The sequence below is a fragment of the Mustela nivalis genome, assembly GCF_964662115.1.
Source record: "Mustela nivalis genome assembly, chromosome: 1".
Lineage (NCBI taxonomy): Eukaryota > Metazoa > Chordata > Mammalia > Carnivora > Mustelidae > Mustela > Mustela nivalis.
Genome location: NC_139020.1, coordinates 116,824,752 through 116,850,758, shown reverse-complemented (window position 1 = coordinate 116,850,758; position 26,007 = coordinate 116,824,752). Strand labels below are relative to the sequence as shown.

The window sequence follows — 26,007 nt, the reverse complement described above, 5'->3', positions numbered from 1 at the left end:
CTGGTTCAGAGTTTGGCCAAGGGACACCACAGGACCAGGACCCCAGGGAGCTTCTTCCTGTCTCAACTGTCATGTAAAGAACAGCCACCAAATAGGTCCACGTCCTAATCCCTAGAACCTGTGAACATCACCTCCCACAGCAAAAGAGACTGCAGATGTGACTCCATGTCGGATTCCGAGATGACCGCGTCTCCTGCACTCTCGAGGTGGCCCCGATGCCATCACAAGGATCCACAGGAGATGAAGACGAAGGGGGATCTGATCACAGAAGGCAGTGGCAGTGGGACAACAGAAGCCAGATGCTAGCTGCGGCCTTTGAAGATGGAGGAAGAGGCCAGAGAGCCAAGAACTGTGAGGAATGCAGCTCGAGAAGGTGGAGAAGGCGAGGAAATGGATCCTCCCCCAGAGCCCCGAGGGAGTCCAGCCCTGCTAGCACCGTGACTCTAGCCCAGTGGAAGCAATTGCAGACTCGGAGCTCCAGAATTCAAGAGAATAAACCTGTGTTGTTAAAGGCCACTCACTCTGTGGTAATTTGTTACAGGCCCAGTGGGCAGCGAGGCTAAATTCTCGCTCTGGCCCCAGACCCGGAGCGCGTGCAGGGGCCGCGGAGGCTAGCCGAACGGTCCTCCCGCCACCTCCATTAGCCTTCACAAACGCGAGCAGTTCCGACAGCTGTGCCGTGTGGGGACCCTTGGTGTCCTCCCTCCACAGCTGATGTGGCCGAGATACAGAGACGAAGGCCTGCTGGAGGTCATGAGCCAGCGGCCGGGAGCCAGGACTGGCACCAGGGAGTGTGACCTCCCGCGCCCACCACCTCTCGGGAGGAAAAGGGGCAGAGCAGGCCCATACCGAGACGACAGCCAGCTGAGGGGCACCCTGCTCCCCTCTGCAGGAGGGACCCTTGCCTCAGCCTGCAAGGAGGGAGGGGCCGGGCCTCCCCTGAAGTTCTGCAGGCACCAAGGGCAAGAGGCTCCCTCAGCCCGGAGGATAAGCGTGTGTGAGTGAGAGCGACTGAACGTGTCGCTCGGTGAAAAGCACGGGGCACACCAACGTCCAAGGGGACCAAGGGCCTGACCGTGGACTCTCGAACCTCTGGCCTCACACAGGCAGAAAGCAGCACTCTCCGTTGCAAACTCTCACTTTACGAACTCTCCCTTATGCTATTACTGCATGTTTTCCTTCCGGATGCTGTCTTGCAAGAATTGGCATGACTGAGCACCCACTTCCACCGACAGGAGACTAGCGCTGTGGGCATCTCACAGTAAAATGCAGGCCTTGCATTTTACTCCCACACCAGAGCCAGTTACCCAGGTAGTTGGATCCCGGCACCTTCCGTGAGCCCAGCAATGAGCGTGACCCAATTTAGTTCAGGACCTCATTCCAAAGAGCTTCCTCACTGACCACTTACTTCCTGCCCCCTTCTGCTCTGTCTGCTCCTCAGTGCCTAGAATCTGCAGGCAGGAGGGAGGCCATCTGGAGAGACCGAGCCTCCCAACCCTTCCGGGCCAGATAGCCTGTCCACCTGCACCGATGCTCAGAGCTGCAGCAGCAACAGAGAACCCTCCCATCTCCCAGCCAGCACCGAGGCATATGGCAGCTCTCTGGGCCAGGTGAGGAGAGCCAAGCCCCAGTCAGCAGGAGGCTGGGAGTACCCCTTAACTGCCTGGAGGCTGGCATGTGGACATAAGGCCCAGGAGGGAGCAGCACCCCTGCCCCAGGGTTACCCCAGGCAAGGGCAGGGAGCTGGAGGGCGCTCACACACAGCGGGAGGGGGCTGCACAGCCTCCTGTCACCCAGCCAGTGAACAGCACGGGTTCTGAGCCAGGGCAGGCAGGAAACCACCACCCATGGGAAGTCTTCCCGAATTAAATGCAGTTAAATTTAATGCAATTAAACAACCCTTCCCTCTCCAGCTTCAGGGGCCACACTGGTCAAGGGCCCTTTTTCAATTAAAAATGGGTCACTGTTGGGGTAATCCCCCACAAAACACAACTTTATTATGAAAATTACCCAACCTGGCAGCCAAGTTGAGAGGACTGTACAGTGAACGTCTGTGTACTTGCCACCCACGTTCCACTGTTAGCAGGTTATCACACACCCGCCCACCCCTCTGTCTCCCCATCAGTAGTTTCCAAAATGGATTTCAAAGAGAGCTGCAGAGGTGAGTGCTTCTGGGATAGGTTTCTTTTTTTTTTTTAAGATTTTTTCTTTATTTATTTGACAGAGATCACAAGTAGGCAGAGAGGCAGGCAGAGAGAGAGGAGGAAGCAGGCTCCCTGCAGAGCAGAGAGCCTGATGTGGGGCTCGATCCCAGGACCCTGGGATCATGACCCGAGCCGAAGGCAGAGGCTTAACCCACTGAGCCACCCAAGTGCCCCCTGGGGTAGGTTTCTAATACAGCTCTGGTGTATTAGAATCTCCAGCAGCTTGTACATCACACCTTCCCATAAAGCAAACACACAAAGAGCAAAAAGCACGGTCAGTGCTGTCTTTACAAGCAGCAAGATGGTACCCAGGCCAGAGACCCTGCTTTGCTTCAGAAAGTAAGGGCTGTTTCCCTCCCAGCTCTGTGTGGCAGCAATACACTAGCCAAAGTATTCCAAAGTGCCTCTTCTGGAGAAGAGGTAGGGTATTATTTTGTTGAAGACTTGGCTTTCGGGTGAGGTGTGTGTGTGTGTGTGCAGCAGGCAGAACTTGTCCCCCACGGTGCCTAAGCATGGAAGTGATGGCATCTGCTTGCTGAGAAGGTCAGCAAGGGTACCCGCTGCTCTGAACTCTCCCCCGTGACCCCAGATCCACCATAAGCCTGGCTGCGCTGGGTACGTCTGATACCCTGCGGGTGCAAGAGCTCCCAAGCCCAGCCAGAGGTCAGTGAAGCTGAGTGTGCCCCAGACCCAGGCTCAAGCAGAGAAAGTCAGGGATCAAGGGCAGGAAAGGGACAGGGCTCACCACCAGAGACATGAGCCACTGCAGGAAGCTTCCCACAACACCTGAGTAGCCAACATCAACAAGAAACAGCCAACATCAACAAGAAACAGTGTGCAAGACCCCTGCAGAGCAGACAGAGCGCGGACAGCCCCGGTCCCCTCCAGTGCAGTAAGCAAGCAACTGGGGAGCTGCCGAGGGGCTGTGGGACAACAGAAAACCCTTCTTCATGCAGCTTTGGGCCTCAAATATTTGACGACTCTGAAGTCAAGTCCCAACAAGCCAAACCAGGGAAACAGCGACTCCTGGCCTGGTGTCATGGCTGAAGCCTCCCGAGGGGTTGTCTTCAGCGGCCTATTGGCTCCCCTGCTCGCCCCACTTCAGGTTATGAAGCAGTTCTGGCTGCTGAAGCAGCTACGGCACAGATGTGGCTCGTGCTGCCACGTCCTCCTTCCCGCCTATTGCTGACCTTGGCTTGCCCCCCCGCACCCGCCCCAGCACAGTACTCCAAGCAGGTTCTACCAGCTGTGGGGCCAGCCCACAAGATATAGCTACTGGCAGTCGTGGTTTAAAGCTCCCAAGTCCCCTTTAAAAAGAGTGACCCATACAGGTCTTCCAAAACTAGGCTGGTCTGGTTACACTTCAACCTGACCCAAATGTCTCGGACCCTGCAGCTGGGCCTCAACCCGCCTCTCCCCCAAGCTGCATGCACGGAGATCCCCGCATCTTCCGGTCGGTCGGCACTTAGCCTCTCCTAATGCCCTAGTAGGAAAGGAACACATTATTAAAGTAACAAGGGCCGTTTGGCCTTGTCCCAAGGATCAATAACCTACCAATCACCAGTAAAACTAAATGGGGGACTGGGGACTTGATCCTGGCCAACAACACCCAGAGGGCCTACGCAAGGACTCTTCAGCAGAACACAGCTCGTTCATAATGCTGCCCCCAGCACCTTGGCAGACTGAGCTGAATTTAATGATGCCCATTTCATACTGCGCAGACATAAAAATATTTTCACTGCACAAAGGTAGGGATATTGAAGGGCATGTGAAAGCACTCTGTAAGCTGGGACTCGCTCCACGTGCAAGTTATTAGTACTACCTTCGTTAGAATGATTGATAGCTAAATGGACAGGAAGTTGTAAATGTGTCTATTTATACAGAATTTCAGCTCCACAGAATTCAACAGCTTTCCATCAGCACAACGGCGCTTGTGTGCAAGACACGGCCCCTTCCTCCCTTTATAAAACAGAATGCTGACTATTAAGAGGAAGGGGCGCCCTCGGGGCAGGCTGGGGAGGAGCAGCTAGAGGAGAGAGGGGCACCAGTGGCCTGGAAGCCAAAAGGGACAGGAGGGGAAGGCCTGGCAAGGGCAACAAGAGATCAAGAAGGGTAAATCCCAAGAGGCTGCCGGGTCTGAGCACAGTCCGGAGGGCGGAGGGCAGAGTCTAGCCGGTAGAGAGGCGGCTGCAAGCAGGCAGCTCCCACACGTGATCTGGTTGTGCAAGGTAAGGAGGAGACGGGGAGGAAAGCAGACAGGATATTCTGAAGATGGGATCTATCTGCATACTCTTCTGACTGAAGACAAAAATTCAGAAGAGAGAAGACTTGGAGGGAAACAGAGGGATGGAGGGAATGGCAGCTCTAAAGAGGAGAGATCACAGCAGAGAGAGATGAGGGAGAAGGGGAGGCAAGCTGAGCGGGGAGGGCTGTGGCCGGAGTGGGATGCTCAAGCTTCCAGCTGAGTTGAGAGAGGCTGAGGGGCTCCATGGAGCCAAGTTCAAGTCAGTCCTTCACCATTTACTATGTCACCTCAGGCAAGTCCCCAAACCCATCTGAAGATCTGTTTCCTCATCTGTCAATGAGGATAATGTCTTCCTCATGGAAATGGTGCCAACAAATACAGTGCGGTTGTAGGTAAAGCCCTAACTCGGTATCTGGGGCATGGGGGTGCTCAGGAAATGGGCCAGAACTGCTGTGAGCTGCCACCGGAGCCGAGCAAGCCAGGCACGTGGACACCAACGCAGTGGACAGCGTCACGGGGAGAGGCAGGGACGGTGGGGTTGGTGGGGGGAGCGTGAGGCAGCCACCAGAGTCTTTGTGGAATGAAGGAATGGCCAGGACGTCAGTAAGTGACAGGGAAGGGGAAAGTCAGGGCTGGTGCAACTGGATGGTACACCCTCGAAGGAGGGGAGGGGGTTAGAGGTGGAAAGCAAGGATCTAAAGGGGGCTCTGAGGAGCTGGAAGACTGCTGACCACAAGAGGCCAGCCCCTCAGTCCCCACCAACTGTTCTCAAGGCCCACCTGTCTCAGCAAAGAGCGGGGAGTGGGGACTTACGCAGGGGCTCAGAATGAAGACGAGCCTGTTTACCACGGAACATAGGAGGTGGGGAATGGGGACACAGGGAAACGCTGGGAAAACAGGGCCATGCAGTGTGGTGAACACGTGGCTTCCAGAATCAGAACGCCTGAGCTGGCCTCCAGAAGCTGCCACTTACCAGCAGTTACTGATGTTTAACCCCTGTGTATCTTGGTTTCCTTACTGTAAAGTGGGGCTGATTAAAAATGCCTCCCTCGTTGGGTTGTCGTATGCGTTAAAATTGCCTACTCAGTCAGCGTTTAGCATATAGTAAGTGCTCAATAAATGCCAGCTAGCTTCCGCATCATTGGTGCTATAGTGGGAGTACAGGTGGAAGGGAGCTTGGAGCAGATCTCAGAGGAGAGTAGGGGAAGTACTTTCTGGGAGGCTGGGTCCCAAACTGCCAGGGTTAAAAGCTCGCATGAGTTACCTATCCATGTCCAACCCAAGGCGAGAACACCCAGGACCTGGTACAGGTGCTCAGCAGCCTCCAGAGCCTTGGTGGGGAGCCTGACACCATAAGAGTGCCCATGGCTCTGTTGGGGTTGCTCTCTGAGGTACATCTGAGGCAGTACAGGGTGGCCCAGGAGGGAAGCTGCCACTCCCCCTCATCCCCAAGCTGGACTTGGACTCTGGACCTGCAAAGGATCCAGGCGGCCATGGAGTGACCTCAGAGGAGATGCCTGAGTGCCGGCGGGCTTGAGGGAAGAAGAAGTCAGCCTGAGATGGGCAGAACCAAGAAGTGATTCTCTTCTCCCCACTCTCATCTGGCGCAGGAGCAAGGGGTCACAGCCAGGCAGACACCAGACCCTCAGGGCACAAACTGTCTCTCCACAGCTGGTCCCCAAATAGTTTCCATCCAGCTCTGGAACACATTGTGGCTACCCATGGCAGCAGCTCCAGTCCTTGCCGGGAGTCCACTCTGGCTCTCCAAAGGCTGGGGAGTAGAGGGAGGACTAAGCCCTGTTCCCCTTCCCTTTCTCCTGGTCCTGCCTCCCTCCCTCCCTCTCTCCAGTCAGTGCCCCCCACGCCCCCACACACAAGCAGACTGCTTTCTCACTTCCTCTCTTTTCTTCCTCTCCTCACAGACCCAGCACGCCCCTCTCTCAGAGCTCTGTCTGCCCCCCAGTCTCCCCTCCTCTCAGAAGAGACAGCCTGTAAACAGGAAGTGGTGAGAGGAAAGAAAAAGGGGTGTGTACTGAAAATTTTCTGCTCATTTGGGTGGTTTGTGTCACCAAAGTCGGGTCTTGAATTCTCCCAACAATCGGCTTAAAAAGAGCAGGAAACCAACTGCCAGCTTTATGTGCTTCCAGTCACCCGTGTCTGTGAGACGTAGGGTCCTGACAGCGGCTGAGCCAGGGCACCACAGCAACCAGGAGCACAGCCCACGGTCCTGCCTCCTGTAACCTGGCGGGGGGTTGATGGTGGCAGGGGTAGGGGGGTGGGGTGAGGGGACTGTCCGGAGTCCCGGCTCTGAGCCTGTGGACACACCGCAGACAGGCCCTTGTCACAGACGTCCCGGCACAAACACGAGTCATGCAGGACCAATGCCAGACAAGGGTTGACCTCTCTGGGGCCAAACACATATCCAGGCTTCCAGAGGGCACGGCCTCCCTGGCCGGGGCTTTTCGAGCGGGAAGGGGAAATCCCTCCTAGGAAGTGCTCTCTGTGCTGACAAGCAGGTCCGTGTTACATAACAGGCCCTCTCACGTCCTCAGCGCGTCCCTGCCGCGCCCGCGCCTCCCACTGGTGTCAGGGTGTCTCTGAGTCTGGTCCCATGGCAATCCCCTCCCACTACTTCAACTTTCCCTTCCGTACACTGACGATGGTTCCAGAAAAAGTAAAGAATGGAGTTTTGAAATGCAAATGATCTTGGCCTGGCTGCAGGCACTTCAGCAGGTGCCTCACCTCACCTTCAGTGGTTAACTGAATAACCCTCTGGACAGGTCGCTCTCAACAGGTGTATCCTTGGCGTCACAGGCTTTCTGAGTCCATGAACGCGGTGCTCTCCTGCCAAGGGCAGTCACTGATGGAAGAATGTGCCCTGGAAGAGCTGCTCCCTGATGAGAGCACAGCGTGGCCTTGTTCCACACCAAGCCCTGAGCTCAGCTCTCTGACCGGCTCCATCCTATCCTTGTCACTCAAGATGCCTTGGAATGGCTCACTTTGGGGACGTCTTTTCTCAGTGATATTGCAGGGCTGTCTCAGCTACCTACTTGCTGTCTCTGGGCCTCAGTCCAGTTCCCTCATCAGGGAAAGGGGGATCGCGCCTTGTCTACTGAACAGGATCGGGGAGTTTCTGTGCAATGTGCCACAGAGAGGAGACGGCTCACTGCCTTCAAGCGATTTTTCACTGCATTGAGACATCAAGCCATGCTTAAAGTCTCCAAACCTAGAGAGACCTCATGACTACTCACGGGAGGCAGGCACTGTCTAAAGCACTTCACGTGGATGATCCCATCAGCCCTTCCCATGGCCGTGTGCCACCCCTGATTTTCAGGGACGGAAAATGAGGCACACAGAGGCCACATGAGGCCAAGTAACTTCCCCAGAGCTGCAGGGCAAGTAGGTGCCAGGGCAGGGATCTAAACCACATGTGTTTAACTCTGGAGCCCACATTCCTAACCACTACCGTACGGCTTCTGTAGCACAACCCAGTCGTGAGTAAGCGACACAAGTTAGAACAGTACCTAGGATAAATGCTCAAGCGGCCCAGGGTAGTAGAGTTGAAAATGTGCAACAGGCTCACCCCCAGGCCTGGCTCTTTTCATTTTTTTAATAATTTTTTTGAAGATTTATTTATTTATTTTAGAGAGAGGGGGAGAAAGCACATGCAGGAGGTGCAGAGCGGGAGGGAGAGAATCTCCAGCAGATCGTGCTGAGCATGGAGCTGTCATGGAGCCCAATCCCCAATTCCATGACCTGAGCTAAAACCAAGAGTCGGACATTCAACAGACTGAGCCACCCAGGCACCCCAAGAATGGCTCTTTTAATCTCTGATCATTAAACCCCTTGGCCTCTTCCGTACAGTAAAGGCAGCAGACTGGGAGGGCTCCACAGTTCCTCCCCCACTGTCATAATACTGCTGAAGGCCAGCGCAGGGAGAAATCTGGAGTGCTTGTATGGGCTCCAGGCTCAGCTATCGGTTCTGGAATAGTAGAAGAGAGAAGGCATTTTGGGGGCACAAAAACAAAGCTGCATGAGATCATTCATGAAGATGAAAACACTGTGCAGCCAGGAAAGGAAGTGTCCGAGGAGGAGAGATGTACCAGAGTGGGAAGCAAGGGCAGGGACACAGATCCAGGCCTAGTGTATGTATATAGGTACGGATGGATGGACAAACAGACAGGAGGGAGGGGAGGATGCCTGAGGATGGAGGAAGGAGGCCTGACTGTTAGACTAAGGAGTTTAAGTTCATCCTTTAGCTCCCAGATGGTCTGACAACAAACTCCTGTGGTTTGAGGTCAGCAGAGAGCCTCACCTGGAGGCGGCGTCCATCAGGCTGCCTTCCCACAGTGCATCTGCCCCTCCCCCAAGTCAGGTTCCACCACAGGGCTTTTCTAAAATGTAAACCGTGATGATACTCTGGCATAGAGCCCTTTCCTGGCTCCTCATCACCTGTAGCCCAGCTTTTGCATTTCTATTTTGGGGACCCAGCATCCAGGCCCCCCCTTGAGTCACCCCAGCTTCAGGCCGCTGCAAAACATGTACGAGGTGCTGAACACTGGCGTGTTTTGGTTTGCAGCAATCACCCTGCAGGCAGACCAGGAGGGTGGTCAAGGAGATGGAAAGATGAATTTGGAAGAAATATAAGTGGTCAGGGGACAACCTGGTGGCAGACTGGATGTGGGCAGTGAGGAGAAGGTAGGGAGAAGGCCGATTCCTGGGTTTCTGGTTGTGTAAAGGGGCGATGAGGAGAATGAGAACCATGGCCAGGAGGAAGAGCTGGAGACCCGTTTGAGCCATCGTGAGACAGACGCATTTAAGACACCCAGTGGAGGGGCGCCTGGGTGGCTCAGTGGATTAAGCCGCTGCCTTCGGCTCAGGTCATGATCTCAGGGTCCTGGGATCGGGTCCCGCATCGAGCTCTCTGCTCAGCAGGGAGCTTGCTTCCCTCTCTCTCTCCCTGGCTGCCTCTCTGTCTACTTGTGATTTCTCTCTGTCAAATAAATAAATCTTAAAAAAAAAAAAAAAAAAAAAAAAAAAGACACCCAGTGGAGATGTCAAGAAGTCGAGTGGCCGAAAGGAGCTCAGCAGCGGGTTTGGGCGACGGGACAGTACGGGCGTGATGAGGGAGAGGACGGCCACACCAGCACTGAATGGGTCACCAGAGGTGAAGGACCCTACAAAGGGGACTCCAAGTGGTGGCCGAACGACGCGAGAGAGCATTTCAAGGTGGGCGTGGCCCACAGTGTCCACCGCCGCAAGAAAGTCAAGACGAAGGCTGAAAAAGTCTATGAGCTGCAGTAGCACAAGGCCGTTAGGGATCTGGGAAGACTGAATCCAAACTAGACTGAGGTGAGGGCAGACGGGGCGGGGACAAATGTTTTCAGAAATACAGCTATAAATATGGAGGAAAGACAGGGAAGTAAGAAGTGGGAGGTTAAGGGTTTCTCTTTCTCTATTTATTAATTAATTTATTTTTTTAGAATGAAGAGACCTGAGCATGTTCAAGAACTGATGGAAGACTTCATTAAGAGGAAAGTGTAGATATAAAATCACTTATCACATGGACAGATTTGTTTATTTACTCATTTGCCTCAACCCGTTAGCCTGCAAACCCGTACAAATCAAAGATGGGTATTTTCTTTTTGTTTGCCCAATGCCTAGAATTGTCAGGCACACAGGAGATGCTCAGAACATGTTGCTAGAGGCTGGGAACATCATCAGGACAGGCCTGAAGCCCTGAGGGAAGACATCCAAAGCTGTAAATTAGAAAGGGAATAGAGAAGTACTGTTGGGGTTTACGAACTTAAATGTGATTCTTGAGGTATTTCAAATTCTTAACACATGTCCAAGAAATCCAGAGATTTAGAATACCATGAGGAAAAAATGGTTAAGAGTTCTTTTTCCTTTGACAGGTCACGGTCACAGTCAAGCAGATGTCACAAGCTTTGCACCATACTTTTGCTCTGGCATACTGTTCAGGTTTCTCCAGCCAAAGGCTCTTCAGACACGTGAACAATGATGCATCCTTAGTCTCAGGGTTAGCTGCTCCTCTGTCCTTGGCTTCGTGTCAATGAACCAGCCCTAACAAGGTCAACTGATGGTGCTTCCCAAGGGGCAACATCCTGACAAGCCCCTCACCCTCTGTCTTCATCTGCTGGATCATATGTTGCATTCATGTTGTATTTAAACAGCAAAATAGGACTGCCGCTAAACAAGTGAGGTGATGTTGCTTTTAAACTAAGCTTCTCCAGACCTCAGCATTACATTCTGAGATGACAGCATTGGCCAGAAAGCTAAGACTCCATTGTCAAAGGCAACAGCCCTCTCAAAGGATGCCTCTGCCCTTCTTGTCTTAGCACCCGATTTCTCAAAGCTGCCTGCCTGGCTGCCAAGTCCCTTGAATTACTATAGCATTTCACATGAAGATGGCAAGGAAAGGACTTGGTCTCTGGCCCAACTTACCAATCACAGGAGATTAAAGCAATGGATGGAAGTGGAAAAATCTGTATTCTTTAATGAACTCATCTTTCCAGTTTCAGAGAAGTCTGTAAACAGCTGAGTGAGATGAAGCATAGTCCTCACAGGACCCTAAGGAATGCTGAGTCAGAAAGAAAAACAGAGGGCCTGTGGCCAAAAGAAACAGAGGTTTCTCAGATCAACATCTTGAATCTGGCTTAACTTGCCCAATCCACCTGGCAGGCACTTCGGGGGGAATGCCAACCACATCTGGAGAAACATGAATTTGCTACCCTCTTGATCACTGCAACAGGATGAGAGGATAACTATTTTCAACCTGGAGATCTGTCGTGTTGTGGTTGGCTAACAGTTGCCATGTTCCACCCTCATATGGCCACTGTTCAGAGTCGGGTGCAGCATTCTTAATGGACAGAGCTGGTCTGGAATGTCACATGAGTGGGCCATGCTGAAGCTTGGCTGCCAGCCCAGCCAAGCCACAAGATGGCAGGAAGCAGCTGCCCAAGAATACCCCTGAGGGTTAGGGGAGGTGGGCTTTTATTGGGTCAAGGCATTGGGTCAACCGCTAGTGGGAAGTGTGGCCAACAGGGCCAATCTTCTCAGCCAGTCTCTTTCACTTGGGTCGGATCAGTAACAGCCACATCAATAGCCTGGTGGAGTAACAACAACCAAGTGACATCATTCATGTCAAAAGTGGTTTATAAATTAGAATAGACGAACAGAGGTTCCTGTCAGGAAAGTGGGTTCAGCATAATCAATAACAACAGACAGACACGCACTGACTACGAAGAGGAACACTCTGTCTTCCATCAAATAGTGGTCATAAAAGGATGGGTACCTCAGCCAGTCCCTTGGTTCACATGTGTTCTTCAGCCTCACCTACTGTGCCTGATACATCCTTATGCAACCCAAACACTCACTTAGGAAAGCAGACACTAAATGTTTCCTAAAATTTTGACTGAAATAAATAGCACTGATTAGGTAAGACTTGGAAAATGTGGGCTCAGTGCTTGGGTGGTGGTGGCAGTGAAGGCTGGATTGGTAATTCAGAGGTTTGGGAAGGGCCCCGTGCTAATCAACATAAGTAAAATTAGGTAGAAATGAGGTAACTATTTATTTGCAAGGTTCTCCTGGTCTGAATCTCTAATCAAGAATCATATGGGTCACCTGGGTGGCTCATCTGAACAAGTGTCCAACTCTTGATCTCAGCTCAGGTCTTGATCTCAGGGTCATGAGTTCCAGCCCCGCATTGGCCTCCACCCTGGGCATGGAGCCTACTTAAAAGAATCACAGTGACTTTTAGTCCCAGTTCTGGCTCTCAGTTTCCCCAAGTATAAACCGTTAAATAGGTAATACAATGTTGATCCACTGTGTGTGACTGACAGTATTAGGAAAGGCACAAGACACAAATAATCCCACCATTTTGTGGGAACATGATGAGAGCAAAATGCTAAAATAACATACTAACTTGGGAAGTATATTCCTTTAGCTTAGGGATGGTGGGGGTCACCTGATCAAAACTTTTCGGGGAAGTGGTTGTGAGCTGGAGTAATTGGAGTGACCCTAATTCTCTGGGTCAGAGGGCAACAGGCAGGGGTTAGGAAGATGTCCCAGACAGAGGAAGCCAAAGCTGCAGCAGGTCAGACTCCGTCAGAGCAACTTCCAGACACCAGGGAGCGTTTGCATCTGGGTGGTGTACTTGGGTCAGTGTTCTCAGAGCTACGGACACTCACCCCAAGCGAGAACAGGATTCCTCCATCCAATTCCACCCCAGCCCACCAGAGGCACTGAGCAGCAGAGGCCTATAATCGATTATGTCACAGTTTCCAAATCAAGACCAAACTCAAAGTTACGGCTCAACAACCCAGAAATGAAACCAACCCTTTAAGTGCTCAGTTTTAACTAAGAATGGGAAATTGTCTAATGTGTTATCCCAATAACATCCAAAAATTAATACCACCCATGACTAAGATCTTATTTTTTGCATTCTCATGGTCTTCCTAGGATTTTCCTTTGCTTTTTAAGTTTCATTATTCATTATTTCTTTCACAAGCCAAGTGTCATGCTCTTAAGGATCAGTCCTGAAGTTCAAAGGCATGCACAGGGTCCTCACTACAGGGGCTGCTCTTGCCCATTTTCCTTTTTAAATAGAGAAGGGCAGTGAGGTGTGGTCCAATGCTTAGAATAGTCCATTTTTCAGAATCACTGGTGAATTGTTGCTTACAATCTTTGCAGAAACAAAATCTGGGCAGTGAGCAAGGGCAGTAAGAAAACTCCATTCCCAGAGCTAAGCTCAGAGCATGGAACAAGGCAGGTTCTCAACATGGCTTCCCAATATTCTCTCCCTTGTCTCTCAAGATCTCATACAAGTCTGCATGGTAAAGGTAGAAGCATGAATGATTCATATCCTCATTCCTCAATCCAAGCAAGTTTCTGAGAAGTGGAAAATTCTAGGGGCAATAAACAATGGCAAATTAATTCAAGCAACCCCAGCTCTGGAACCCTGGAACCCAGCACAACACTTGGCATGTGAATGGTGCTCAGTGAGCTGTTACTGAATGAGATGAAATCAGCAACCTTCCTAAAACAAAATGACCTGCAATCAGAGATCACAGTTTCCGTATCTGTAGCTGCACTAACATTGGGTCCTTGCTATGCTCTGGTTTTCCCAAAGAACTCTCTCCAATCACAAGCTGCAAGAAGCTAGCTGACCCGAGGCAAGCAGTCCAGCATATCTGGTACAAGAGGCTAGTCTGAAAGATGTACTGTTTCCTTGTAGAGCTAGGCCCTAAATCTTGGTACCTTTCTGTCTTTCAAGTGAACTTGAGCAATGTCTGGATATAGTTGTAATTCTTAGAGAATTCTTGATCATGGGGTGCCTGTTGAGAATTTATGAAACCAGCCTGTTTTATGCCATGCATTCATGCAATCTCTAGAAAATACATTTATTTTGTATTCTTGTATTTGCCGTCAGCACCTGGATAACCATCAATAAACCGAGCAGAGATTGATATATATTGCGAAAACCTGAAGAATTTTCTAGGCTCTCCCACCTGAGGCGCACAGTGGTAGCAATTCCAGCAAGAGGCCCCTTTCTTAGAACATTAAATGTGTCATTTAATTTAAAAGGTACTTTTCGAGGCCTTGGTTGTGGAGGTGTGTTCAAAATGGTCCTCTAATGAACCATTTACAAAATATGCAAATTTCAATGCAGTGGCAGAAGGTACAACTGTGACCACAGGCCCGGGAACGGCCACCGCAATACTTATGCTGAGTGTGAAAAGTACACTTCTGAAGAAAAACGGGATAAATATGGTGAGAAGGACTTTTGTAAAAATAGCTGGATAACTACTGCCAAAGGAGGTGTTTCATTTGGCAAGAATCAAGAAGTCTAAAACCAGGCCTTAATGTCAGAGGAACCTGTAACTGGAGAGGAGTCACAGAGCCTCATGAAGCATTCTGGAAACCATCCGCCCAGACCTGCCTGGCTCTAGCCCCTGGCAATGATGCCACTACGGTGGCTACCATTGTTTTATGTTTAGGAGAGAACTCCAGATGCCCCTTAGCCTCTGACTACCTGCCACGTATTAAAAGATTTATGTATCTTTACAAAAATCTAGATTAAGAAGAAAAAATATATATAAAATAAAAACTGGACGAATGGCCTATTAGAGGAAGTAAAATATTTGAGACTCACTTAGATGTACTTTTGGGGTCTTGCAGTCACAAGACCAAAAGGGCTCTGTTCAAAATTCCATATCCTATTTAAGTTTTCCCAATATATGAAACCCAAGAAGTAGGCTGACCGTTAGCGAGTTACTCAGTGTACCCCAGTGCAGTCATTCGAAGTACGGAGGGTACTGAAAACTTCAGGGCTGAGACTGATTTCAACAGTTTACCACAACGGAATAACTCAAATCCCAGGAAATGCACTGTTTGGGTATGGTAACCAGCAAAGAACAAGGTTGGCGCAATTATCTTTTATTCCATTAAGAACAACTAAACAGACCACGTCCTACTTCTGTTACAGGAACAGAGGGATTCTGAAGGGTCAACATTTCATGAGACGCAGAAGAACAGAAACCTCACAGTGGCTCCCAAAGCTCCCTTTGCACACACAGGGACAGTCTGTGGACAGACTAGGTTCCGTTGCCTCTAGAAACCAAAGGGAAACACAACAGCCCTGAGTGCACACACACTGGCGTGATGTGTGCCAAAACTCGTAACAAAAGCTGTTCAACTGCTTCCGGAACTTAGTCCGATTGCTCCACTACTAACTTTTATGCCATACATGTTAAAACCTGGACTCTCTCGCATTCCCCCTGGGTCTCCTCTGGGGGGAGGGGGAGGGCAATGGGACAAGGGACTGTGAGCCTCAGATAGACAAAGAGACCAAGAGAGAAGCGGAAGGAGCTCCTCCAGGATGTCCCCACTGCCAAGCCTGGCCCTGGCTCTGCCAGAGCCCCTGCCTGAAGAGAGACCACAAGCACACGGCCCCTTGTGGCCCAGGCTGCAGGGAGAGGGGCGGGAAGGACTGTGAGAGAGTGCTGAAGTCAGCTGCTCCCGAGGCTCTGAGTCAGCACCTTCCAGACCAGGGTGGCTGTTGGGAAACAGACTTTCTCTCCCACAAAACCCCACATGCAGGAGCAGCCCAAGAGCTCGAAACCCATGGGCATGGCTGTGGAGCGGGAGCCCCGAGCTGACCACGTGTGCCAAGGAACTGGGGGCTGGAACCCAGCACCCACCCGATCACCGCTGCCCCATGAGAGACAAGAAAGGAGGAGTGGGGTGCTCCATCCATGTGCAGGAACTAGTCCTGCCTGGAGCCAGGCTCAGTCTAAAGTCCTTACTAAATAAGCAAACACAACAATGACCTCATACCAGAAACTGTTTTCCCCACGAAGACTTGGATAGCTTCATGCTTCAACTAGCTGCTGCTCTTCAAGGGAAGAGGTGGAGAGGGTAATTGGGGTTGCAGTGGAAAGAGAGTCGAAATGTTCCAGTCAATGAGGTATCAAAGTCATTCAACCTTAAGGGCTGCCTAGGATATTATATTACCTGAAAAAAGCAAGACACAAAATTGTACGCAGACACAGACACACTAACTCAGGGAAAAAGAAAAGTTTGGAAGGAAAGATACTCCCCTATTAAAATATGACTGACGGAATTATAAACAATTTATTTCATTTCTTTCTACTCTTCTAAACCTAAGAATAATTCTGCAGCTATGTGAGCGAGCACAGTTTTGGAAGGGAGGCATTGTGAACCAGTGTGGGAGGAAGGAGTTCCTCCAGGTGGACCAGATGGTCCAAATAAATCCTGGTCACCAAGAATGAGGCAGACAAAAAGGACGGACCACACATCTATCGATGGAATCGTTTTTCAAATTTTCTTTAATGAGTGTGTATGGCTTTTCAGTTGAGGGGGGAAGACATCCCACCCCAGCCTCCCTGAGATGTTAGTGACTAGAAGCACTGTGTATGTGGGAGCCTTGAAGGCTTCGAGAATCTCCCTTCTCTCTACGCAGGGACGTGTGAGAGTCTCCCAACACCGCAGGACTCTGTGCAGTGAAGGGAGAGAAACAGCACCAGGCAGAATTCTGAAACGCAAGATAACTCAGAACAGTGAGTTCGGGTGGCTGAACAAAAAAGCTGGGTATTCTCTCAATTATGGAATATCCTTTCCTCCAAAATGACAAGCTTTCCCTGCTGAGGCCACTCACGCCTCATCAACCACGGGCCCTGCACCTCCAGGCTCTGCGCGGTACACAGAGAAACCTAACATCTGAGGGACGTAGAGGAGGCCTCTACCACGTAGCATGCCAGGTCCTTCTTCTACAACTTCTTCAATTTTCAAAAGAATGCAGAAACAAAGGGTAGTGAACCATTTTAAGACAGAAAACCAAATGTACGAGAGGGAGAGAACCGGGACAGTAAGCTGATGAATTACGGGGGCGGAATCTGCCCACGTCAGCGGACTGAGAAGCCTGCGCTCCCAGGCCATACGGACACAGTACAGCACAAGCAGCCTTCTGGAGGAAGACGGATCAGAGGTTTGTTTTTGGCTCCTGAGGGGAAGGGAGGGACAGTTTTATGGCACTATTTACTAATACATTTGAAGCAAGAAAAAAACACTGCTAAAAGCCATCACAGGCACTGGCAGGCTCCTTGGAGCTTTTATGGTGCTGGTGAAGGAACTGGAAGTCCACCCATCACACTGGAACTCCTGAGGCACAGCCTGGCGGTTCACGGCAGCAGCCCCTCAAGCCCTGCCCAGAGGTGGTGGCATGGACTAAGAGGGGACCCAGTGCTCGGTGAGCCAGGCTTCTGTGCCAGGCTGGGCTCCAGGTGCTGTCTACACACACTCTATGCTTCACAAGAGCTCTGAGCCCAAAGTGACTCAAGCAGCAGGTGGTGTTACTGGGTTTAAACCCAGGCCTACCTGATCCTAAGGACTTTTTCTGCTAACTCAGAACCATCTAGCAGGGGCGCCTGGGTGGCTCAGTGGGTTAAAGCCTCTGCCTTCAGCTCAGGTCATGATCCCAGGATCTTGGGATCGAGCCCTCCATCAGGCTCTCTGCTCAGCAGGGAGCCTGCTTCCCTTCCTCTCTCTGCCTCTCTGCCTACTTGTGATCTCTGTCTATCAAATAAACAAAATCCTTACCAAAAAAAAAAAAAAAAAAAAAAAAAACCATCTACCAAATCCCAGTCTATTGTCTGAGGGCAAGGATCCCTGTTCCATGGTCAGCATATCAAATCCCAATTCTTCCACCCGTGACACTCACATGCCCTGTACTTTCTGGAGCAGTGCCAGTTGTGAACATGCTGGTCCCACTGCTCCCGTGGGTGCACCCCTACTTGCCTCACTGTGTGGTCCGCCCCAGGAAGCCTCTCACTTACTGATGCCCATCAGGGGCCCTCTCAGCACTTGCTCCTTCCGAAGAGGGACCGGTCATTCCTCCCCCAGGGACAGGTCATTTAAATGCTCTGATTTGCCTTCCATGATTCCGCTTTATCTTGTAATACTCAAGTATTCGAGGTGTCGGTAGAGGCCCGCAGCAATACTCCAAGTATTACTTTGAGTATTATAAATACTCAAATATTACAAATTAATACTCAAATATTACAAATTATAAATATTACAAATACTTCCCAACTGGAGGACCACTCTCAAGGGAGGAATCCCAGCAAAGGAGAATACCCTACAGAAGGAACCACACTCCTGCCTCTAATTGTTCCATTTGCTGGGTTTGCAGGCAGCATGGTGTTGGAAGAAATGCCCCTCGCCTCCCGTCCGCTGCTGAGATGTGATTTTACAGTATCTCATCGGAATGCAACTCTCAGAATGGGAACTGCCAAACTGTAATTTAACTGGAATCCATGGAAAGTCTTATACGTAGATTAAAAAGCTTAAGTGCTCAAACAGGACACAACAAAAACTGGGCTTGACTATGGCTCACTTGGAAAATTAAAGCCCTTCAGCTTTTGGCAGTGAAGTTAAAGATTGCCTCAACAGTATCATGTGATTGTTTAACAGGAGAGAAAAGGGAAAGTGGGCATCCTGTTAGGATGTGTTAATGTAAGAGGAACATCCAGATCACAGAACTGTTCAGCGGAACTCTCCAGAATGACAAATAACATACTCAGGGCTGAGAGCACATTTAACAAACTGATGGAGTCCTCAGAGGAGGAGACCTGGTATCTAGTGCAAAAGAAAAGAAAAGAGAAACATAAAGAAATTTTCAGATGTTTGACAGGCTGTCTAGAATGGGAACCAGTGGGTGGAAATGACTGAGACAACAATTTTCCATTCAGTCAAAAGAAGCTTCCAAACCATGTCTGTGGGAGGCAGATGATGGCCCCCCAAGATGACCGCAGCCCAATGCCCAAAGCCCATGTCTGTGTTACTCTGCACGGTAAAGGGACTTCACAGATGTGGTTAAGTCAAAGCTCTCAAGATGGGGAGACTCTGGGATTACCCTTGCGGGTCCAACATAATCACAAGGCTTCTTGTAAGAGGGAGGCAGAATGTCAGAGAAAGACATGGGACAACAAACCAGAGGTCAGACTCAGAGAAAGATCTGAGGATGCCATAGTGCTGGCTTTGAAAACAGAGGAAGGGCTAAGGGATGCAGATGGCTTTTAGAAGCTGAAACAGGCAAGGGAATGGATTCTCCCCTAGAGTTTCCAAAAGGAATGCAGCCCTGCTGACACCTGGGTATTTGCCAAATAACATCCACAGTGGACTTCTGACTTTCAGAACAGTAAGACACACTGGTGTTGTTTGAAGCCACTAAGTCTACAGCGACTCATCAGACCAGCAACAGGAGACGAATGCAATGTCTAACAAGAGAATACCCACTACTGGCCCCAGCGAGCTCCCTGTCCCAGGAGGCAATCAAGGAGAGACTAAACACCTACCTGTCAGGAATGCCATGCAAGGTAGTCCCGGATGACCCCCACATACCCCTGTGACTCTGGGAGTTCTCAGGCACACAGCAGGTCCTCCTACTGTTGTATTCTACACACAGGTTCCCACTCCCAGGCCCAGTGGCAGGCAAGGCTCGCCCTTGCCTTCTCCCAGGAGGACAGTGGTTAGTTAGTACAAGGCACCCTTTGGGCGGGGGATGCCTAGTGGTGTCTGAGCCCGGCCCAGAGTTTTAATGTGCTCATAGGGTGCCTACCTGAGCAGAGGATCCCTCTGTTCCTGGCACAGGAGAAGTTGTCACACTGGCAGAAAGAACCGTAGATCTTCCCGAACTCGCTCTCGAAGCAGGAGCACTGGTTGCAGCTGCACTCCCCACGCCCACTGCACAGAGGCTTGCCTTCGGCTTCCCGGCACAGGTTCTGGTACCCGGTCTGGCGCTCGCTTTCCTGGCACTCACAGCGGGTGCCCAGGTGGCCGGGGTTGCACTCGCACAGGCCGCACATGTAGGTCCCGTTCCCACTGCACCGGGTGCTGTTGGACTCCAGCCGCGCGCTGCAGCCGCACTGGCAGCTGTAGGTGACCCCCACCTCCAGGCTGTCCCGGAACCCTACAGGCCGCAGGGTGAACGTGTGCTCCATGGGCCTGCTGGGGCAGCTGCGGGCCTCCACCAACACCTCGAAGGACGCCTGGGTGGGCAGGAGAGAGGGGATGTTGTGGCATGGCCGGTCAGGGCCTCCCCACCATCCAGAGGCCCAGCAGGGGGGAAGCACCCCTGAGGTCCTCGATGGAGAGCCGTGGCTGCAGGCCAGAGGCAGACAAGGCCCCCCCACATCCGCGAGCGCCCTCACTGTACCCAGGACGACAGCACTCAGGTGCGCCCAGGGCATGTGGTTCTAGCTCCCCTGTGTTTCTGTTACCCTACCCGCTCCCCTCTCCGTTTAGGAAGTCGCTCCTCCCACGAATACTTTCCCAGCATCCCCTCTGTGCCAGGCACTGAGGCAGCTGCGCCCTTGACCTCGAGGGGCATGGGAGCCCATGCACCCTGGCACCTGCCTGCCCCTCTGCAGAAAGGGTTCCTCTCCTGCTGGAGAAAGGACAAGAGGGCCCTCAGTCCCTGCCAGGGTGCCTGCCTCACCACGACACACCCCTGAAGGCTCCCTCTACCCCCCGGTTCCTGCTCACACTGGTCCTCCCAGCTGCACCCCTCAGCCCCAATCACAGCCCCGTGTCATCACTGATGAGCATGCCACACACAGGGACAGACTTTTTCTTTCTAAGCACAGCCTGTGGAGAAGTGTCACTGACCCCTGAGCTGCTCACGGGTTGCCCCAGAAACAGGCAGTCAGGTGGACGGCTGGGGATGGCCTCACAGGAAGACCCCATCACCTGCCCACGTGGCTGTGAGGGGAGGAGAGCACGGGCAGGCTCTGTGGGGTACTCCCAGAGGCAGAGCACCCCTCCTCCCTGGGCTCCCCTGGGACAGGAGTGGGTGTGGCTAGTCAGCCAGGCTTCCCTCAGGGCCCAGGGCTGTGGAGATCCTCAGACAGGCAGTTGGCACGCCCTGACCCAATGCCACCCTGAAACACTTCTCCCTGAACAGCGGTGCTCCTGAAACAGACAGGGGTGTCCATTGACTGACCCCCTGTGTCTGGCCGGATGGCTCTATTTTTCAAAAGATCCCTTGGGTCGTTCTGAGGTTCAGAAGGGGTTAGAAACCACTTTTTGCTACTGCTGTTCTTAATTGCATTAATCACTTGGGTTGGATTAAAGCTGACTTTTTATTTTTATTTATTTATTTTTAAAGATTTTATTTATTTATTTGACAGGCAGAGATCACAAGCAGGCAGAGAGGCAGGCAGAGAGAGAGGGAGAGGGGGAAACAGGCTCCCTGCTGAGCAGAGAGCCCGATGTGGGGCTCGATCCCAGGACCCTAGGATCATGACCTGAGCCGAAGGCAAAGGCTTTAACCCACTGAGCCACCCAGGCGCCCCAAAGCTGATTTTTTAGAAAGTCATCTATAACTGGCTTTACCGGCCTCTCAGGTAACAAAGAGGTGTATTTTTGGAAAACAGTGAAAACATGTTTTTTTCTAAATGTTCTATGGATCCCTATCACCTCGGGGTCTTTATTAATTCTAAAAGGTCTCCCCTCAAATTCTGTGACATCTAGGGACACCGTGGGGGTGGAGGGGCGGGTTAGACTGAGCGGGATGACAGACCCAGCGCTCCAGGCCCTGGAGAGAAATTCCCACTTGGCAGTAGGCCGGGCTCCAGGTGACCCAACGACGGACATCCAGGAATCAACGTCAGCCAAGGGGTGTCACAGAAGCTGCTGCTAGACAGGTGAGCTGAGGATGATGACCAAAAGCCAGGGTCAGAGGCCACTGGGTGAGCCAAACCAGCTGCAGACAGCTGAGATTAGCCCACCCCCACTCTCCAGGTCTACACAGACCGTGGAAGGAGGCAAAGGGAGAAACAGGCTACGTTTCAAGGACCCAAGGTATAGGTGGGCTCTTGAGGTAAGGAAACGAGATGAGGACCCACCTGGGAACTGAACCCTGCCTCATGACAACAAACATGACTAGTCACCGGGGGACAAATGCCTACAATGGGCCAGGCCCTGTGCTGGGCATTTCCATGAATGTCTCATGTACATGCCCTAAAAAGAGGTATTCTCATTTACTAGAGAGAAAACAGGGCTGGTGGGTAAGGGAGCTTAGTGTCGGTCACAGAGCTGGTGAGGGTGGGACCCGGCTCTTCTCGGCACATCCTCTCCTGGAAGTGGGAACATGTTCAGTGTTCATGTCTGGGTATGGAGGGCAAGGCAGCCCAGCGAACTGCAGGGACTGCAAGATGGTGATCCCCAAGTGGGGGGGGGGGGGCAGAGGCATCTCCAAATCTACCTGCCTTGGGCTAGAGGGGACCCGACCTCCAGACAGGAAGGGAGTAGGGTGCCTGACCGAAGCCCCCCACAGGGCCGTCAAGAACGCAGATACGAACATCCCTGCTTTGGGAAAGAAGCCATGACTTGCTCAACGCTACCACTTCCTGGGGCTACAGTGATATAGGGCTTGTGAAATGAAAAGTCCCTGCCTCCCAAAGGTGTCTGGGGCTCAGAAATGGATAAGTGGCGAAGAAATAAGCTAGACCAAGAGCCAAACGGATTTAATTACAGAAAGACTGTGAGGAGTGTCCATCTGGGAGCAGAACCTGCCCCCAGGGAAACTTGCCTGCATCAAGGGACAAAGTAACAAGAGAATTCAATCTCCCCAGTCTTCCCAGTGTGCCTGTGTTTGCCAGGGAGTAAGTGGAGAAGCCGGGGAGCCCCGGGATCAGTGCAGGCAGCCAGTGACCCAGGATTTAGAAAGGCTCATTGACTGTCTGCCTCGCTGGTGGAACGAGGAATAATGGCCTTTAGGCAGTCCTGGTGGCTTTCCTCAGCCAAAGCTTTGGTCTAACCCAGGCCCTAGCTGTCAGGCCCATGTACCCTGGCATGTGGCCAGCCACCTGATAAACAGAGAGTGGCTCCGTCTAACTCAGCCACTAGTCTCACAGGTCCTGCTAGGCACAGGAAAGCTATAAAAAGCACTTCAGGAACAACAAGTAAATCTGTTCTGCTACCCTCCTTTCAGAGTCCATTTCCCTGAGGGGTCAGGAAAGAATCCAGCCTCTGTCAAGCAGCTGGAAGGAGTCTTTTCCCTGATTACTGTGGACTTCAACTGATACTCAAGGCTCCCCAGTTCCCAGAGACCTCCATCTCCCACTGAGATTCCAGAAAAAGGTCATGGACATAGCAGCCCTCCCTCCCATCCAGTCTTGTTATTTAAGCCTCATTGGGATGCTCGTGGTTTCCCTGCAGGACTGTTGGCCTGATCCACGCTTTCAAAAGGGCTGCCCAGCCCCCACCCCAAACCCACCAAACCCGGGGCTGTACAGATGCCAAGTCCACCAGGAGCTCATTGAAACAAAGCGCTGGGCATGGGCACGGACTACAGAGCCCCAAAGGAGGGGACAGGAGAGGGGGACACTGTGGGAAGCCCATGATGGGGCTCACTAGGTCCTTTGTACTGGGCGTTAGTGTTTGCTGTGCGGCTGGTCACTTGCATACTGATTTGTCGAAGTCAGTTCATGAGAAAACCAACTCCTAGTGGCTGGGCCCACTGGGTCATCCCTAGCTGGTGCTGAGCCCAGAGACGGAAAATTAGGGAAAAAATTAAAACCACTGGAGAAGAGAACCTCATTGGATTTGACACTTTGAAGGTTTTATTTAAGGAGTATTTGGTGTCCCTCATCCCCTGCCACCTCTCCTGCTTCCTGCCTGGAGAGATCTCTTAACCCAGAGAACACAGAAGAGTCATAAAACCATGGCCTCTGGCTGGAAGTGCCCATAAAGCCTCTGCCTGCCCCACCCCTGCCCCCACCATGCCCTGCTCTTCAAGAAGCTTTAGTTATGAGGGGGTGAGGCTCATCTGGCTGACACTTAAACCCAGCTGTCCCAAGGCTGCACCCACCTTCCCCGAACCCCCACCATGGCCCATGTCCTCATCTACAGGCCAGACCTGGAGATACCCAACGACAGTTATACCCTGACTGCTTTTCCTAATCCCTCTTCTCCATGTAAGTCCCGAGCCCTTCTGCCTATCTCCTGCCATTCTCCAACTTGTCCACGGACCTCCCAAATCTTAGCAATGAAGGATAACACCCACTTCCCAAGTAACAGTCAGATACCTTAGCTTGGCCCCTGCGTCCTGCCCATACCGCCCAAGCCTGCCCCAGGCTCCACCCACTCCCCTCAACTGCTTCCCACCTGCAAAAGGGCAAAGCATGTTCACACCCTCAGACTCACCAACTGCTCTGCACATGGTATGCCCACCGATGGGACCTCCCCATCCTCCCTCCCACACCTGGAAAACCCCTACTCGTGCTCCTCAGCTCAAAGAGAACCCCTCTGTGGTGTGGATCCTTCGTCCCTGGGGCCGCTGGGACACCATGGCCAGCCTGCAGAGCTGCATGGCCAGCGTGTAGAGCTGCATGCCTCACCCTCTGTGGGGCCGATTCATCGCATGTGTTCTCCTCTGCCAACTGGCCCTGGACACTGCCGTTAGCAGGAGAGTCCGTGTGCTCAGGAGCAGACCTGGCTGCTGGAGCCCAGGTGTGAGCCCTCTAAAGAAAGCTCAGTCTGGGAAGAGGGACAGAGATGGAGATGTGGCCCAGGGTTAAGGAAATCAGACTGGTCCCAGCTAGAAGTGCATAAATGCATCTCTCCTTCAGCAGAAGGGGGACCGAGGGAGAGCCCCCCCTCATTCCTTTGCTGGGGCTGGCTCCATGGTGCTGAGCCTATGCACTCCCAGGGCCCCTCACCCAGAAGGGCCCCGTGCTCAGGTTAATCCTTTGCTGTTGTCATCTTCAAATTCTGTTATTTTTTTTTTAAGATTTTATTTATTTGTCAGATTGAGAGAGAGAGAGAAAGAAAGCGCACACGCACAAGCAGGCAGAGGCAGAGAGAGAAGCAGGCCCTCTGCCGAGTAAGGAGCCTGATGTGGGACTCGATCCCAGAACCCTGGGATCATGACCTGAGCCGAAGACAGTGGCTTAACTGACTGAGCCACCCAGGCGTCCCTCAAATTCTGTATTTTTGAACAAGGACCCCATATTCTGATTTGGCACTGGGCCCTGTAAATTGTGTGGCTGGTTCTGCCCCTGCACCCGCAGGGCCCTGCACGAGCTTGCCTCCCGTGGGCTGGCATGGCGCTGGCGGCAGCATCTTGTCCGTTGTGACAGGGGAGTCGCCGCTGCTCTGTGCCAGGCTATTTCCACCCACAGGAAACAAGAACTCCACCCCTCCTTGCAGCAGAGCCAGAGGCCGTGTGACCGTGGCCTCCCGGACAGCAAGACAACAGCAGAAGGCTTCTCTCTGAGCTGAAGGGAGGCTGCTGGCCCACCCGTGCGGAAGAGCTGTCCAGGGCGATCAGGGTGGGTGAAGCACCTTCCTTCCATCTCTATTTCAGCTTCTCTATAAATCATCCCAATACATCCAAGCTCTTTTGTTTTTGTGGGGAAAAAAATGCCACTTACAACCTTTTTGGGGGGACACCTAGGTGGTTCAGTTGGTTAAGCATCTGCCTTCAGCTTAGGTCATGATCTCAGGGTCCTGGGATTGAGCCCCACGTCTGGCTCCTTGCTTAGCAAGAAGCCTGCTTCTCCTTCCTCTGTGATCTCTCTCACTCCCTCTCAAATAAATAAATAAAATCTTTAAAAAAATTTTTTTAAATAATAAAATAATCTTTTTTTGTCTTCTAGACAATGTCCCTACTTTCCTGAGCTATCCTAGCGAAACCCCAAATCTGTACACAGGGGTGTCTACACAGAGGTGGTAAGGATGCCACCCCGGGCTTCCTAGAAAGCTGTCCTTCCAAAGCACACAAGCAGAACGCAGACTCGGGCATCAGGAGTTTCAGATATGACTGGGTATTTGCAGCTCAAAAGCAGCAGGACTTTCGGCAAGTTTCTCAGGTCCCCCTGGGAGCCCCAGTCTTCCTCACATCAAGTGGGGGAAGTAACGTCTATCTTACAGGTGCTGCAGGAAGCAGACGAAGTCCCTACTGGATGTAACACAGGGCCCATCATCAACCCCCACACAATGGTACATGGGTTA

General features: G+C 51.9%; 1 protein-coding gene across 2 annotated transcripts in view; it reads right to left on the bottom strand.

Moving 5' to 3' along the window:
- Positions 1-26,007, bottom strand: part of ITGB5 (integrin subunit beta 5) — a 114,294-nt gene that overhangs the window by 10,129 nt on the left and 78,158 nt on the right. For both annotated transcript variants that reach the window (XM_082699643.1, XM_082699644.1), the window contains one exon: positions 19,610-20,039. In XM_082699643.1, coding sequence (XP_082555769.1) covers positions 19,610-20,039 — 430 coding nt within the window. The remainder of the gene's footprint in view (positions 1-19,609; positions 20,040-26,007) is intronic.